Source organism: Oncorhynchus gorbuscha, linkage group LG03, assembly GCF_021184085.1.
Source record: "Oncorhynchus gorbuscha isolate QuinsamMale2020 ecotype Even-year linkage group LG03, OgorEven_v1.0, whole genome shotgun sequence".
Taxonomy (NCBI): Eukaryota; Metazoa; Chordata; class Actinopteri; order Salmoniformes; family Salmonidae; genus Oncorhynchus; species Oncorhynchus gorbuscha.
In genome coordinates, this window is record NC_060175.1 from 52461675 (window position 1) to 52478492 (window position 16818).

Consider the following 16818-nt stretch of genomic DNA (forward strand, 5'->3'; position numbering starts at 1 on the left):
TAATGAATTAGAATGATAAACTTCAGTCTAATAAGGTTTGGTCGAGACAAGTAGAAATGAGTGTGTGTGTGACTAAGAAAATACAGAGAACAATTAAACTGTGTATGACCGGACCTGGCTAGAACTCTGAGAAACTTACGGCAGGAAAGGGAGTCCCATCAAGGTCCTCTAATCTCGGGGGACTGGAACTGCCAGCTTGGTAGTGATAAACAGTAGTGAGAACCATGTGGAAGGATACATCCCACCTACTGTTCGTGTGTATGTACGTGCGTAGGCTACCAACTGTTTGTGTGTAAGTATGTGCGTAAGTAGGGAGGGAGTGATTTGTATTATGGACTTTAGAACGTTCGAGTAAACTTTACGGACCTTTTGCATAAGCTGAGTCTGCCTAATTATTATTAAACCCAGGGTCTTACAAACCTCGGGGATTGGTCAAAGCTTAAATAAGTGTTAGTTATCATTGGGATTGAAAATTCTTGGGACAGACAGTAGGTTGGTTCTGCTGCTACGATTGGATAGCGTGCACTGCAGCACAGGTGCAGCTGTGCTCGGGACGATGTGGGTGCTGCGGGTGCTGCCAGCAGAGCCAGGCAACGGTCCCGTGTGGGCAGAATTGTCCCGTGTGGGCAGAATTGAAAACAGTGATGTTCTCGATTCTTTGACAGATTCTCGTATTTACACCCATTTTAAACAAGTTATTGCTGGTTTTCTAAGTCTAAATATTGTTCTAATACTAGTTCATCTCCTTGGTTTAAACTTAAACTTAAAGCGCCAATAAGCGCTTTAAGCGTGCTGCTATGTGTTAATAACATTTAGACTACCTTACCCAGCAGGCCATGCGGGGGGCGGGGAGTAACTCTGCAAATTTCCGCAATGAAAATGTAACATTCTACCACAAGTCAAGTGACGCGAGTAGTTGAAGATGCCAGCTTGCAAGAACGAGGGCAACGAGCCGCAGCAGCGAGAGCGAGGCTGCATTGGAATCTGTTGACGAGCAAGTTGATGAGCAACATACTGAAGTAAGAGAAATTGACACTGTTCCTGTTCTCCATCATGGATAGGCTTAGTCCTCCTACTCCTATGCAGTTAACAGGCTATCTAGCTGACAATTTTCCAAACGTTTCAAGCAGAGATTCAATATCTACCTAGCGGCAAGTGGTGCAGGGGGAGATGATGACAAATTGAAAGCTTCCATTTTTCTGCATGTTATTGGAGAGGATGCATTGGTCATTTACAATCGCTTTCAGCAAGACATGGAAAACTTAACATTGTGCTAATTGATACATTAGAGGAGTACTTTGTACCAAGCCAGAACATCACCTTTGAGAGATACAAGTTTTTCTCTCTTTCTTGAGTAGTAGACAAGGAGAGCTTCGTTACACAGAAAAACTCAGGCCTACGTTGACATGATGGTAGCATCACTTCCTGTGTCTTCTGAGAGAATGGAGCAGATCAAAAGAGAGACCACAGCTGACCAAACAATGACAGAGTTGAAAGAAACAACACTGATAGGATGGCCCGCACAGAAAAAGAACTGTCCAAGGAGAATACAGGATTACTGGATGTGCAGAGCAGAGCTCACCGTTGTGGATGACAGTGTTCAAAGGCAACAAGATTGTCATTCCCATGACACTACGCAAAGAAATGCTACAGAAAATACACAAGGGCCACTTGGGTGAGGAAAAATGCAAACTATGAGCACCAGAAGTAATGTACTGGCCAAGAATGAACCAGGAAATCAGCCAGACCACTGCTTCGTGTGAACTGTGTTTCACCTACAGGCCAAAGCTGCAAGCAGAGCCGCTAATGCCTCATCCAGTACCCAACAGACCCTACTACAAAGTTGGTGTTGACCTTTCTGACCTTACCTCCAGCAAAGCTGTAATCACCTACCTGAAGTCAGTCTTTGCAAGACATGGGGCCGCGTCTGAACTGTACTCGGACAATGGCCCGCAGTTCTCAAGTTCAGAATTCCGCTCATTCACTGACGACTGGGGATTCCGACACAACACCTCCAGCCCCAACTTCCCAAGGTCCAACGGCTTAGCAGAGAGTTCAGTCAACATTTTTAAAGGTCTGTTGAAAAAGGCACACTATGGAAAGGAGGAATTCCTAAAAAATCTGATTATCTACCGCAGCGCACCGCTGCAGAACAGACTTTCACCAGCACAAATGTTGATGGGACGTCCTGTCAGAACCAACCTACCCATCCATGAGGACTTGCTAACACCCAGAGGTCCTCACAAAGTCAAACTCGTGAAGGAACAACAGAAAGACAAACAAAAACAGCGACACGACAAAAGTGCAAGACACTTACCTGAACTGAAACCTGGAGATCAGGTACGACTCAGAGACATCACCACAGGAATCTGGATGCAGCAAGGGTGTGTGCAGAGAGAAGTTGCACCGCGATCCTATGAGATCCAAGCGGAGTGTGGATCACAACTGAGACGAAACAGAGTGGATCTAAGGCTTCAGCCATTCATTCAAGGGACTGAGGATCATCAGGAGGATACTGCTGAAGCGTCAAATGCCTTTAGCAATGGACAATTCAGTCAGAACACCCTGACTGACAATGAGTGCTGTCCACAACTGTTTCAGGAAGCACTTCACCAGAACGACCAAAAAGGACTGTCAGAGGCCCTGAAAGGCTTATTGAGAATTGCTAAAAAAAATATATATATTTTTTTTTAAATTGGGGGAAAGAAATGTGTTACTGAAAATGACTTGTTATGCAGGTTGAGTAAACAAATGTGATGTGACACGTGTTGTTACATAGAAAAGTAGTTTCCTTGTAAAGGAAGGAAGATGTGTTGTTATGTGTTAATAACATTTAGACTACGTTACCCAGCAGGCTATGTGGGGGGCAGGGGGTTGAAGAATGCCTTGCATGGATAAATATGGAGTTTTCTAGCTGAAGTATACGTTCATTAAAAGTAGTTAAACCTACGCCCCGGTTTGTCATTATATAAGGAACAAACATAACACTGCCCACGCGTTTTGGTAAGAAGCTGACCGATGGGGCTGGAGAAATCTGACCTCTCTGAAATTTATAGACAGAGCTATGAATACAAGGATTGACCATCCATGATATCAAAATTATAGTTTTAACCATGTTTTGTGTTTGTTTATAAACATTGGGAGTAAAACAAGCAGTTGTATGACAGTTGAACTGAGCTCAAGAGGCATTTGTTATATTCTTGAAGAATCAATGGATACATGTCATTCAAAAGTGGACATAGCGACTGCTGATTGCCCCTTTAAATACTGACAATGTGAAAATATCAAAAGTTATATCATGACACAAAATTAACTTTAAATAGACTTAAACCACAATGCATATAATATATGTAATTTAAAAATAAAACAACTAGTATGGTATTATTCATTGCAGCATTCCCTTCTTTTTTAAAAGTTTGGCTGTAGCTGCCTGTCTGTCCTCACACCTCATCACTGTCCGAGCTCAGCGCGTCAGAGGTTGTGGTCAGCCCTGGTCAGAGGGGGGGTCAGGTTCAGATTGCTGTCCCACACCCCTGGGGATGAGGTCAGGTTCAGATAGCCCATCTCCACAGGCTGTGTGGTCAGGGTAGAGCGTGAAGAGGTGAGTGAAGAGCGTGGAGAGGTGGCTTCTTCTGTGTGACTGGCCTTGCACCTATAGATGTTGTCCAAATGGCTTCTCATGTCAAATGCTCCAGGCAGAACTCTGTTGACCACAGAAAACATTCAATACAGTGTCTTACTTTGAGGAAAGTGCAACAAAGATTGCATGTAAGATGCTCTGTTAAAGTGAACACAGTATCCTTTCATGACAATGGCGGTTTGGAAAAAAACGGTGAAGTTTCTCTACCTGGTTTCCAGAAGGCTAGACGTTAGCAGTATGCTCTCAAAATGAGACATTTTCTTCGATTCCTGATTTTTTAAAGAAGGAAAACGTGGCATGTTATGGTTAGGCAAAATCCCACTTCCAAGTCAACCTCACTTTGAACCATATCCTGCACACTGAGCTACAACTTTAACCATCATCATACACACACAATCAGTTAAACTCTCTCTGTTCTGTGCAGTGCTGTGTTTCGGGACTCATCAAATAAATTCCATATAGCAAGAATGCATCCAGGGTAAGTCTAGGCTCATGAAAACATGTGGAAACATGAGAATGTTGAACGCACACCTGGAGTTGTTTGTTGACTACCTTAAAGTGCGATCCCATCGTGATCCAACCTCTATCATTATCTCCAGCACAATACCCGTGTCTACATGTGTGAAAACGGTGCATTTCTATGCAATTCACAGTGACGTGGGGAATAAGAAAATAACCTCCCTTTTGCAAGAAACTCATTGCAGGTTTTGAAAATCACAGTTTCTTACTTTTAACCCTACCCTGTGATTTCTCAGAAGCAATTGTAGGACTTTTCTTCTCTTTTTAACAAAGCAAATATGAGGAAAACGGTACCGAAGTTCAACCAACACATTGACTGTATGTCGTACTTGCGCTGGTAAAACATTGGCCAACTGCTATTCAACTTCTCGAAACACCTTCACCCACTTTGAGGATAACACCGTCCCACCGATGCAGCCCGCTACCAAGAACTGTGGACTCTCTTTGTGGCCGACATGAGTAACACATTTAAGCATGTTAACCCTCGCAAGGCTGCCAGTCCAGATGGCATCCGAAGCTGCGTACTCAGAGCATGCGCAGGCCAGCTGGCTGGAGTGTTCAAGTGTTGGTGTTTATACTTGCGTACGATTGTTTGTACAGATGAACGTGGCACCTTCAGGCATTTGGAAATTGCTCCCAAGGATGAACCAGACTTGTGGAGGTCAAACATTTTTTTCTGAGGTCTTGGCCGGATTTTGTTTGATTTTCCCATGATGTCAAGCAAAGAGGCACTGAGTTTGAAGGTAGGCCTTGAAATACATCTGCAGGTTCACCTCCAATTGACTCAATTAGCCTATCAGAAGCTTCTAAAGCCATGACATTTTCTAGAATTTTCCAAGCTGTTTAAGGGCACAGTAAACTTAGTGTATATAAACTTCTGACCTACTGGAATTGTGATACAGTGAATTATAAGTGAAATAATCTGCCTGTAAACAATTGTTGGTGATGTGTGTCATGCACACAGTAGATGTCCTAACCAACTTGCCAAAACTATAGTTTGTAAACAAGACATTTGTGGAGTGGTTGAAAAAGGAGTTTTAATGACTCTAATCTAAGTGTATGTAAACTTCCGACTTCCACTGTATGTAGATACTGGTATCGTGCTGGAGATAATGAATATGACGTTGTAAAGTGGTGGAATTGCACTTTAACAAGCAGCTACATTGCCCCTATAAGGGCATCTGTTATTGCTCTATCCATTTTTTTATTATTTTAAATTCATGATATATGCCCTATTGATTCTTGAAGAACACAACTTCTATTTCCTCATGAGCTTAGCTGCATTGTCTGACCCCATCAGTCACCAAAACAATATTGTTTTACTCCTCTGATGAAGAATGTGTAACCTGAAAACATGGTTAATTCAAATGTAATTTTGGTAGCTTTTTTGTTGTCGATTTATTTAATCATTTCAAACGCAATACAACCACATGTACAATGTATGGCCAGACCTTGCATCCATAGCTCTGTCTATGAATTTGAGTAGTTACATTTCTCCTGCCTCATCCCTGAGCTTTTTACCAAATAAGTGGCAGGGTGGGCCACTTTGTTATTGTTTGAACTGCAGATTGCAACTTTAACGCCGCTAAGTATGAAGTCCAATTATGACTGGCTTTCCAAGAACACAGACTCTGGGAAATCTAAATAGTTGGATACTTTGACAACTTAAACAACAATTCACATTTCTGGGTTTCAGGTAGCCTAGTGGTTAGAGCGTCGTCGGGCCAGTAACCGAAAGGTTGCTAGATCAAATCCCCGAGCTGACAAGGTAAAAATAATCTGTCATTCTGCCCCTGAACAAGGCGGTTAACCCACTGCTCCTACGCCGTCATTGTAAATTAACTGACTTGCCTAGTTAAACAAAAAAAGTTTACAAAAATATAATCTATGCCACTCAATGTACCTGTACATTAGCGCTGCGTGCTTTATGGAGATTCTTTAGTGCGTGCTGCAATGCTGCTCCGTTAGGAATCAGACCGGACATCTCCACTATGGTGTCCTGTAAGTGCTCGCTTTCCTTCTCCAGGAAATCCACACTGGAGAATGAAACGATAGGAAACAGCACACTTAGACACTCCCCAGAGACATCCAACACTTAACAACACGACAGGAGGTTCAGTAGCTGTGCTAAATGGTGGAGCTGTACTCTCATTACTGTGCTAAATGGTGGAGCTGTACTCTCATTACTGTGCTAAATGGTGGAGCTGTACTCTCATTACTGTGCTAAATGGTGGAGCTGTACTCTCATTACTGTGCTAAATCGGAAGTGATTAGTAGTACCTGTGTTTAGTACCATTGCTGGGGTTCAGTACTGTATTGAGTGGTGTTAGTGGGGGGAGGGGTGTTCTGAATACCTGCATTGAGTGGTAGTGGCAGCAAGCACACTCTTGTTTGTTTTCTCCTCCACATCATTCAGTTTTCCGAGCAGATCCCTCTTCTCTGCCAGCAGTTTCCCATTTTCCTCATTCATGTTCACTATCATCTCTTTCTCCTAGAGAAAACAGAGAAAGTTCCTGAGTTCTGTTTTGCATGCATGGCATCAATTGGCATTGTCCAGAGTGTGTGACATGAGGGAGCAGCAGATTTAGGGCTTGGACAGACCACCAAGACTGTTGGCCGTGGTACCTCTGCCCAGCATGTCGGCAGTCATTTTTGTGTGTTCAAATAGCACAGTACATCGGCCGTCAGCCTGGTTAAAATACTCCAGGCCAGAATGGGTTGTAGCGTTGCTTGCTTTGTTCCCATTGGTATGTCCATGTTCTGTTAGATAGCTAAAACTAACTCTGCTGAGCTAATGTTGCTAGCTAGCTAGAATTTGTATAACGTCCTGGCTCATACTTTAACTAGATAGCCACAACTGTGTCCCACCCTTAATCTTGTAAAAAATGGCCTCCTCTCTTATGTCCCTTCCTGCCGTCCTCCCCAACTTTCCTCTGTACTTAAAATAAATGCCTGCTCTTAGTATCTCTATTCCACTGCTCCTGCTATCTCTGCACCATCACTGTCCATATCAGGCTTTTTGCTTCTGCCTCGATCATTGAAACTACAACATCCTCACTACTAAGTGCTTGTTTAGCCAGTATATCAGCTGCCTCGTTCCCCTCCACCCCACATGGGCTGGGACCCAAGTAAAACTTGTCTGTATGCCCATCTGTCTAATCCTGCCATGGGTTTGTAGCACCTCATACAGCAGGTCTGGTCTGCTACGGGACCTAAAGGACTGGAGACTCATCAACACTGCACATGAATTAGAGCACGTAACTACATCCTTTACCCTCTGCAAGGCCAACAGAATGGCCATCAGCTCTGCCGTATATACAGCCAGATGATCTGTAATACGTTTCCTGACTGCCCCCTCATGTTCCTGCACTACAAATCTTGACCCAGTAGGTCCTGTCCTTGTATCTTTTGAACCATTGTGTAAATAACCACAAAATCCTGATACACAGTTTCCAGACAGGTGAATACAACCGTACAGTGAAATGCTTACTTATAGCCTCTAACCAATACATACAGACACCGGTTAGTCAGGCTGATTGAGGTAGTATGTACATGTAGATATGGTTAAAGTGACTATGCATATACGATGAACAGAGAGTAGCAGTAGCGTAAAAGAGGGGTTGGTGGGTGTAACACAATGCAGATAGCCCAGTTAGCCAATGAAATCAATTTCACATGATGAGACATCCCTTGTCCCTGTAGGTTGATCCAATAATTCAGTGCCAGCTGCTGTCTCCTAATCTGAAATGGCATGTCCCCCATCTCCACCTGTAGTGCAGCCACTGGAGATGTCCGAAAGACACCACTACATATCCTGAGTCCTTGCCCCTGTATGACATCTAGCCTTTCCAATGAGGTCCAGGCTGCTGAACCAGATGCTATACTGCCATAGTCTACGACAGATCGGATCAATGCAACATACATGGTCCTCAATGAGGAACGCCCAGCCCTCCCACTCCTTCCCCGTCAGACAGCGCATCACATTTAGCACCTTCTTACACTTTCCCACCACTCTCTCAATGTGTTCTGCCCAGGTCAGTCTAGTGTCAAAGTATACCTCAAGGAACCTGAGGGCTCCACCCTTTTCAAGTTTCTCCCATATAACCTCAAGCATACCTCATCTCCCATCATCCTCCTGGTAAAGAACACAGTTTTCTACAGAGAACCTGAACCCCCACATTAATGCCCACCACACTACCTCATCAATTGCTTCCTGTATCTTCCTGATTATGTAAGGCACATTCCTTTCCCTCTTCCATAAGGCCCCATCATCTGCAAATAACAACCTCCCAATATCCGGCTATACCTGAGAGTAAACATAATTGATCATGATTGAGAACAACAGAGGACTAATCACGCTCCCCTGCGGTGTACCGTTATCCACCAGGTAGCTGCCTGATAGGGACTTCCCCACCCTCACCTGGATAGACCTTCCAAACAGGAAATCCTTTAGCCAGTTGTACGTTCTTCCACCTACCGCCATAATATCAAGGTTGATTAACGACCCCTCCTTCCACATCATATCATACACATTCTCCACATCATATCATACACCTTCTCCACATCAAAAAAGACAGCTACAAGTATCCTTGTTCACCTGAGTCTTCCTGACCTCTGCTTCTAAGCAGAGCACTGGGTCCATAGTTCTCCTACCCTTCCTGAACCCACTCTGATGTGGCGATATTCCACAATCTTACATACATGTGATGTTAAAGCTATTGGCTGGTAACTTGTTGATCTCATTGGGTCCTTACCTGGCTTCCGGATTGGTACCACTACTGCCTCCTAACTGCCTGGTAGTTTCCCCTCCTCCCACACTCTGTTGTACAACACCAACACCTTATTCAGGGCGTCATCACTAAGCTGGGTCAACATAACGTAGCACACCTCATCTTCCCCAGGTGAAGTTAACCCAGCCTTACCCATTGCCCTGTTCACCTCTACCATGGTAAATGGTGCATTCAACGCATTATTTATATCCTCCCTCCCATCCAGCCCTCCAAGATCCTCCTCTCACGTTCTCTCTCTCCCCCTCCGCCACTCCTCTGACAAATATGCTGAGCTATGCACTTGGACAAATGCTTTGGCCATCATCTCTACCTTCTCATCTGTTACTGCCAGTCGTCAACACTGGATAATCCCACTCCCTTCTGACCCCACTCATCCCCCATACTTCTCCCATGGGTGTCGTCCTTCCAATGGTGTCACAGAACCGACGCCAACATAACCTCTTTGCCTGACGGATAGTTCTCTTCACCAGGGCCTGAGCCTGCTTATACTGAATCCGATGGAAGTTGTGCGTCCTTTTTAGTACTCTAAATGCCCTGTTCCGACTCCTCACCATTGTCCCACACTCCTCCGTCCACCATGGGACTGTTTTCCGCCTCCCTGAACTCTTAGGTATAACCTCAGTAGCTGCCCCCCCTAACACTGTTCTCACCCAGTCATTCATACTATCCACATCCCATCTCATATCCACCCGAGCCATCACCTCACTCACTCACCTCTGGCAGTAGTGTTGTCTACGTTATTTTCTGCATTAACAAATTCTCATGTTTGTTATATACACACACACAAGATTCTTGATTTTTAAGTAGCCTTGCTGAAACAACCAGAGGTATTAAACTCAGCTCTTTAAACTGATCCCACTTTGCCCTTCCAATCCCCCACCTGCCTACTCCATCCACTGACACCTCCTCCTCCCTACTGTGAATACTATGAGGTAATGATCACTCCCTACTGTCGACTCCTCCCATACCTCCCACTCACAGATTCCTGCCATTACATTAGATACCAGAGTGAGGTCCAAGGCATATTCTGTCCCTATGGCTTCATCAAGCCTGGTCCCTCGGCCATCATTCAGGCACACCAGGGCTGCATTCCAAACACTTAAAAGACACACCCTATACCCTCAGCCCTCAAATTAAGTGGACACTTCAGAATACGTATCATGATGTCTGATGAGTATACACTTGCAGGGCAAGGGGTGAGGAAGGAAGGAATTCTTTTTTTAAACGGACCGCCCTTGCCTGGAAATTCGTCACTGGCTCATCCCGCGATGATTGTGTTTTCAGCTACCAAGTAGCGTGTGGGTGCTTTATATGCGCTACAGTCAGTTATGATTACATGTCAACTTATATTAACTATATAATAATTAATATATGCCTACTGTATGATAGCAATCAAATTAATTAGCTAAATAACGTTAGCCTGCCTAGCTACTTGTGAATAAGGACAATGTTTTATTTCCACAATTCCCAAAAGCAAACCAAACAAAAAACATAATTACTTTTAAGAGACATGTTTGTGCATTAGTAGCACAATTTCTAACTATTTACATTCGTTTTTACTTACCTAGTAAGTAAAATGTTCAATATGTTGACTCCATATTGACATTGATGTTCTCTGTACAATCATCGCGAATTGAATTATGGGGCGTTTCAGGCCCCGAAGTGAACATAACTGTATACTCGCAAACTCCATTAAAAATGAGGGCTTACGTTGCAAACTTCCCTTGCTTGGCTAATCATTTGGACCGATGACAAATATGGCCGCGGGGATTCCCCCAAGAGCATATGGATGAGGGTTAAGGGTTAAGGGCTGTCGACCTTTGAGTTTGAAACGCAGCCTAGATCTTTCATTTCTATCAGATTTTCCATCACTTGGAGATTTCCCCCCAAGAGCGTGTCCTCCCCCTACATCTCTGTCCCTACGAACCACGTAGTGGTTGATACTGTATGATAAAACTTCACAGTCAGTTTGAGCCATGTTTCGTGCACACGAATCACATCAGGTTTAGCTGGAATATCTAGCTAGAATGAACTGCTTGAACTCCTGCCCATTGCCCAACAGGCTTTGAGCATTTTATTTTATTTACCTTTATGTAACTGGGCAAGTCAGCTTGGAGCTCAGAATGAGAACGAGTTGCTTATCCACTTTATGTAGCCTCGCCCACTTATTTGAATCAATAAAAAAGTTTTTGTTTTTCCTCACGTAATATAAGCACTCGGATGCAAGCGTTAGCATAATTAGCATTCACACAAGAGTTGGAACTGCTTGTTGTGAGTGGCAGCGGGTAGGGCTTGGTTTGTATGTGTTGTGGGGGGAAGGTGCAGAGCACAGAAAGAGCGAGGGAGACGAGATCAAAAATACAACAAGAGAGCCAATCACTATGAGGATGCAAAATGAGCTAACATTCAATCTTGACGAGTACTCTATGATGAAAATTCAAATTTAATTCTAATTAAAGTTGATTTTAATGAATAATCAATGCAGCCCAAATTCACTCTGATTTGTTATGACCAATGATGTATATAAACCCCATTGGTTACTACCTACAGAGGCTAGATAGCTAGCATGGAGAAAGCTTTCCCATTTGTTTTATGAAGTGCGATTGGCTTAGCTAATTACTGTATATTCTCAAATGTGTGACTATAAATTATTAAGCAAAGCCGTAACTAATCGCCTATCTTCTGCCATGGCATATGTTGTTGGTTTAGACCAAACATGTGGTGTGGTGGGGAGAAGATTAACCTGGAATTTACAATTGCACAGAGACGTTCAAGCCTATTTAGAGGAAAGGCACCTGCCAGCTATTACTGTGAATTTGGACCAGGAAAAAGCCCTTGACATGGTAAACCATGAGTTTTTGTTTAGAATTATGGAAAAATTTGGTTTTGGAAATAATTTTATGAAATGGGTAAAAATTCTGTATAGTAATGTGGGTAGCAGGGTAAATATTAATGTGAATATTGGAAATGTTATCAAGCAATTACGAGGTGTCAGACAGGGTGACCCTCTATCTGCTCTATTGTATGTTTTATATATTGAACCTTTCGCATGCGCAATTAGGAAAAATTATAACATCAAAGGCATCATTTTACCTGGAGGGGATATGCTAAAAATATCGCAATATGCGGACGACACAGTTTTATATTTACAAGACGACCTGAGCTTGAAAGAGTCTATCAAAGTCATTGATGAATTCTCTGTTGCGTCTGGGTCGAAGATAAACAAGAATAAAACAGAAATAAAATATTTGGGACAGTGGAAATGGAGAACGGATCAGTTATGTGGTTTGACTGTGTGCACAGGACCAATGGTAGTGCTCGGTATATCTTTTGGAAATGAAAGACGACATGTTTAATTGGAAAGAAAAACTATTATCAATGAATAAAAGATTGGGACTGTGGAAAGTAAGGCGACTATCTTTTAGTGGGAAGGTGCTAGTGCTGAAGGCGGACATTCTGCCTTCATTACTTCACCTTGCCTATGTGTTTCCCATGCCGGTGTCCCTAAGAACAACTTTCAAACGGGTACCGTTTAATTTCTTTTGGGGGGGGGGGGGAAATCGGATGTACCAGTCTGTAGAGGCTGGTGGAAGGGATTTCCCTCATATTCCTCTCAAGCTACATGCGTTGTTCTACTCAAACCTTTGTTGTCTTTTGTCGTCTTCTGTACACAAATGTCACATTTGAATCAAATTCTGGCTGTCTGTACCGTTAAGGTTCATGGTGGAGTGGGATAATAGTAAGCCAAAAGCTGAAATTATCCTGTTACATTTTAAGAAAATAGTGGAATGGGCAAGGAAAACCCCTGTCTGCAAAGTAAAAGAAAATGTCATCAACCACAGATTGCTATACGCAAAATGAATAGAAAATTGTCGTCCTAGAGACAGATTACCAATATCGCCTTCCACCTGGCTACGGACACAATTAAAAGGGTTAGATAACAGACTGAAAGATTTTAATTAGCTTGTTTTACACAGACGTCTTCCGGTCCGTTCAACTTTACACGATCATAATTTGACTCTGAATAAATTCTGTCCCAGGGACAATTGTTTCGCAATTGAAACAATTCCCCATGTTTTATGGGAATGTTCTTTTGCTCAATTAGTGTGGGGAAAAAGTCAACATTGTTTAGAGATTTTAAAAAACATTGATTATGAAGGGGTTGCCAAACTTGAAATAAAACAAATGTGGAAAGGGTGCAATTATTAGCATTAGTGACTCTGGTGTCCCTTATCGAGACCAAACTTTGGGAGGCCAGATGAGGGTGTCATTAACTGCACCACAAGTGGTCACCGATGCGATTGGTTCAATTGATAAAACAGGAAGTTTGGAAAAGAATACAATTCGAAATAGATAAGGGGGGCATTGCATCAGTCAAACAGAGATGGAAAGGGATTTACCCGTCATTGTAAATGCTTTTATAACCAATATATAATTGTATTACATAGGTACAATTGGAATGTAAATTAAGCCTTTGTAGATATTTTATATACACTGAGGTTTATCCAGTGCATTTTGGCATATGTATATATTTTTATTTATAGAATTGTTTGTATTGTTTTTGGAGATTGTTAGAGGCATGTTAATCTTGAATATAGGCCAATAATACTGGTCAGGTTCTGCAGAACAGCACTTTTCTTTTTAGGAGTTTTGATATTCTTATATTGTTACGGTACCTTTTGATACTGTTTGTAAGTATGCATGTTATGTACAATGTTATGCACTAAATTTGTAATTGTATTTGAATGTAAAAATATATATATATATATATTCTCAAACTTAAGCAAAATACTGTTTATCCTTCAAGCGCAAAACTCCCTTAGCTCGATGCAAGACTTGCATCAGCAAAAACAAAATTGTCAAAATTATTATTTTAGTTAACTGTTTTGAACATGAAAGTGCCTGTGCAGGAAAAGTGCCCTCTTTTCTCCTTCTTGTTGTCTCGCAGATGTTTGTGCTCTCTGATTGTGCTCTCAAAGTTGTCAGGCACACAGCAGGTGATACCTATTGTGGTACCTATTGTTGTGCCAGGCAAGGGAGCGGACCCCTATTGTGCAGGCTAACAAGCTGGCTGGTGGGTCTGACCTCTTACCCTGGCTGATGATGTTAAGGCGAGAGCCAGGTCTCTCTCAAGGCTTTGAATCCTCTCATCACGACATCCTGTCTCCTTCAAATAAATCTGTTTGGCTCGCCGCATTTTGGCTTTGTGCTGAGATCGCTTCTCGGCGTTCTTGCTGTGGGAGCAGAGGAAACCAAACCACACAGCGTTGTTGAGCACCAGAAGAGAGTGAAAGTGTGACTACAGTAGCTAGGCTAAGTCTCTGGTTTTGCTTTGAGAATGTTCTCTAGGATCTTTACCTTTTCTGTAAATCCAGGCACGTGAGAACTTCCATGAGCTCCTCTGTTAGTTTCTCACAATCCTCCTGCCTGGCCTCCAGGCATTCCTTCAGCTTTACATAATCAGCAGGAATCTGTGGTCAGTCAGACAGGCAGGCAGACAGAAAGACATGATCAACATCTACATAGGCTAGAGGAGGGTCTCAGTTTACATTTGTTCCAATACCATACATTTCTGACTGAAACACAAATACAGTGGGGTCTGAAATTATTGACACGCATGATAAAGATGAACAATAATGACGGTATAAAATAAATAACTCAAATTCTGAACTGTGTTGTAAAAATTATTTTATTTTATACTAATACTATTTTGCTAGTTTTATATGAGAGCCTCTTACCATGAATAATAACAGGGGAGGTTAGCATGTCTTGGGGGTATGACATTTGACCCGCTATAACTTTCTCACTCATTATTATTCGTAATCATGGTAGCATCCACAATGTAGAAGTGTTTAGAGGCATATTCTTATTTAGAATAAAAGTGACTCCAAAATGATACATTATTTACCATACATTTTGTTTGGGCACAAAATTATCTGAAACCAACTGCAAATGCGTTCAACAAGTTTGTAGAGTCACAAGCTTGATGTAGTCATTGTGTGCTAGGAATATGGGCGCAAATCAAAAACTTTTGACTACTTTATTTTTAAGAATCTTCAAGGTTGTCAATAATTTTGACCTCTACCTTTTTGGAAAACATTTTTTATTACTATTAACAAAATGTCTTCCGCTCAGCAATTATATTAGTTTAAAACAATATACAGTGGGGCAAAAAGTATTTAGTCAGCCACCAATTGTGCAAGTTTTCCCACTTAAAAATATGAGAGAGGCCTGTAATTCTCATCATAGGTACACTTCAACTATGACAGATAAATGAGGAAAAAAATCCAGAAAATCACATTGTAGGATTTTTAATGAATTCATTTGCAAATTATGGTGGAAAACAAGTACTTGGTCAATAACAAAACTTTATCTCAATACTTTGTTATATACGCTTTGTTGGCAATGACAGAGGTCAAACGTTTTCTGTACGTCTTCACAATGTTTTCACACACTGTTGCTGGTATTTTGGCCCATTCCTCCATGCAGATCTCCTCTAGAGCAGTGATGTTTTGGGGCTGTTGCTGAGCAACACGGACTTCCAACTCCAAAGATTTTCTATGGGGTTGAGATCTGGAGACTGGCTAGGCCACTCCAGGACCTTGAAATGCTTCTTACGAAGCCACTCCTTCATTGCCCGGGCGGTGTGTTTGGGATCATTGTCATGCTGAAAGACCCAGCCACGTTTCATCTTCAATGCCCTTGCATTGAATGGGGCCATGCATCTCACGATACATGGCCCCATTTATTCTTTCCTTTACACGGATCAGTCGTCCTGGTCCCTTTGCAGAAAAACAGCCCCAACGCATGATGTTTCCACCACCATGCTTCACAGTAGGTATGGTGTTCTTTGGATGCAACTCAGCATTCTTTGTCCTCCAAACATGACGAGTTGAGTTTTTACCAAAAAGTTATATTTTGGTTTCATCTGACCATACGGCATTCTCCCAATCTTCTTCTGGATCATCCAAATGCTCTCTAGCAAACTTCAGACGGGCCTGGACATGTACTGGCTTAAGCAGGGGGACACGTCTGGCACTGCAGGATTTGAGTCCCTGGCGGCGTAGTGTGTTACTGATGATAGGCTTTGTTACTTTGGTCCCAGCTCTCTGCAGGTCCTTTACTAGGTCCCCCCGTGTGGTTCTGGGATTTTTGCTCACCGTTCTTGTGATCATTGATCCCATGGGGTGAGATCTTGCGTGGAGCCCCAGATCGAGGGAGCTTATCAGTGGTCTTGCGTATCTTCCATTTCCTAATAATTGCTCCCACAGTTGATTTCTTCAAACCAAGCTGCTTACCTATTGCAGATTCAGTTTTCCCAGCCTGGTGCAGGTCTACAATTTTGTTTCTGGTGTCCTTTAACAGCTCTTTGGTCTTGCCCATAGTAGAGTTTGGAGTGTGACTGTTTGAAGTTGTGGACAGGTGTCTTTTATACAGATAACAAGTTCACACAGGTGCCATTAATACGGGTAACGAGTGGAGGACAGAGGAGCCTCTTAACCTGTTGAACCTATGGGGGCGCTGTGTCATTATTGGATAAAAAGAAGTGCCCGTTTTTAAGTGCAATATTTTGTCACGAAAAGATGCTCGACTATGCATGGAATTGACAGCCTTGGAAAGACACAACTCTGACGTCTCCAAAACTGCAAAGATATTATCTGTGCGTGCCCCAGAACTAATGCAACAGGCAAAACCAAGATGAAGTTTCATACAGGAAATGCCTCGGATTCTGAAGGCGCTGTGTTCCAATGTCTCCTTATATGGCTGTGAATGCGCCAGGAATGAGCCTGCCCTTTCTGTCATTTCTCCTAGGTGTCTGCAGCATTGTGACGTGTTTGTAGGCATATCATTGGAAGATTGACCATAAGA

The 16818-nt window shown here is 42.6% G+C and overlaps 1 protein-coding gene across 5 annotated transcripts in view; it reads right to left on the reverse strand.

Moving 5' to 3' along the window:
* Positions 1–3086: 3086 nt before the first annotated feature.
* si:dkey-264d12.5 (myosin-11) overlaps positions 3087–16818 on the reverse strand; it is a 32814-nt gene continuing 19082 nt past the window's right edge. For 4 of the 5 annotated variants that reach the window (XM_046342907.1, XM_046342908.1, XM_046342904.1 and 1 more), the window contains 6 exons: positions 14308–14420; positions 14042–14183; positions 6514–6650; positions 6063–6195; positions 3848–3909; positions 3087–3703 (listed from right to left, as the gene is read on the reverse strand). In XM_046342907.1, coding sequence (XP_046198863.1) covers positions 3472–3703; positions 3848–3909; positions 6063–6195; positions 6514–6650; positions 14042–14183; positions 14308–14420 — 819 coding nt within the window. In that variant the 3' untranslated portion in view covers positions 3087–3471. The remainder of the gene's footprint in view (positions 3704–3847; positions 3910–6062; positions 6196–6513; positions 6651–14041; positions 14184–14307; positions 14421–16818) is intronic. The other variant, XM_046342905.1, reaches the window with a different exon arrangement.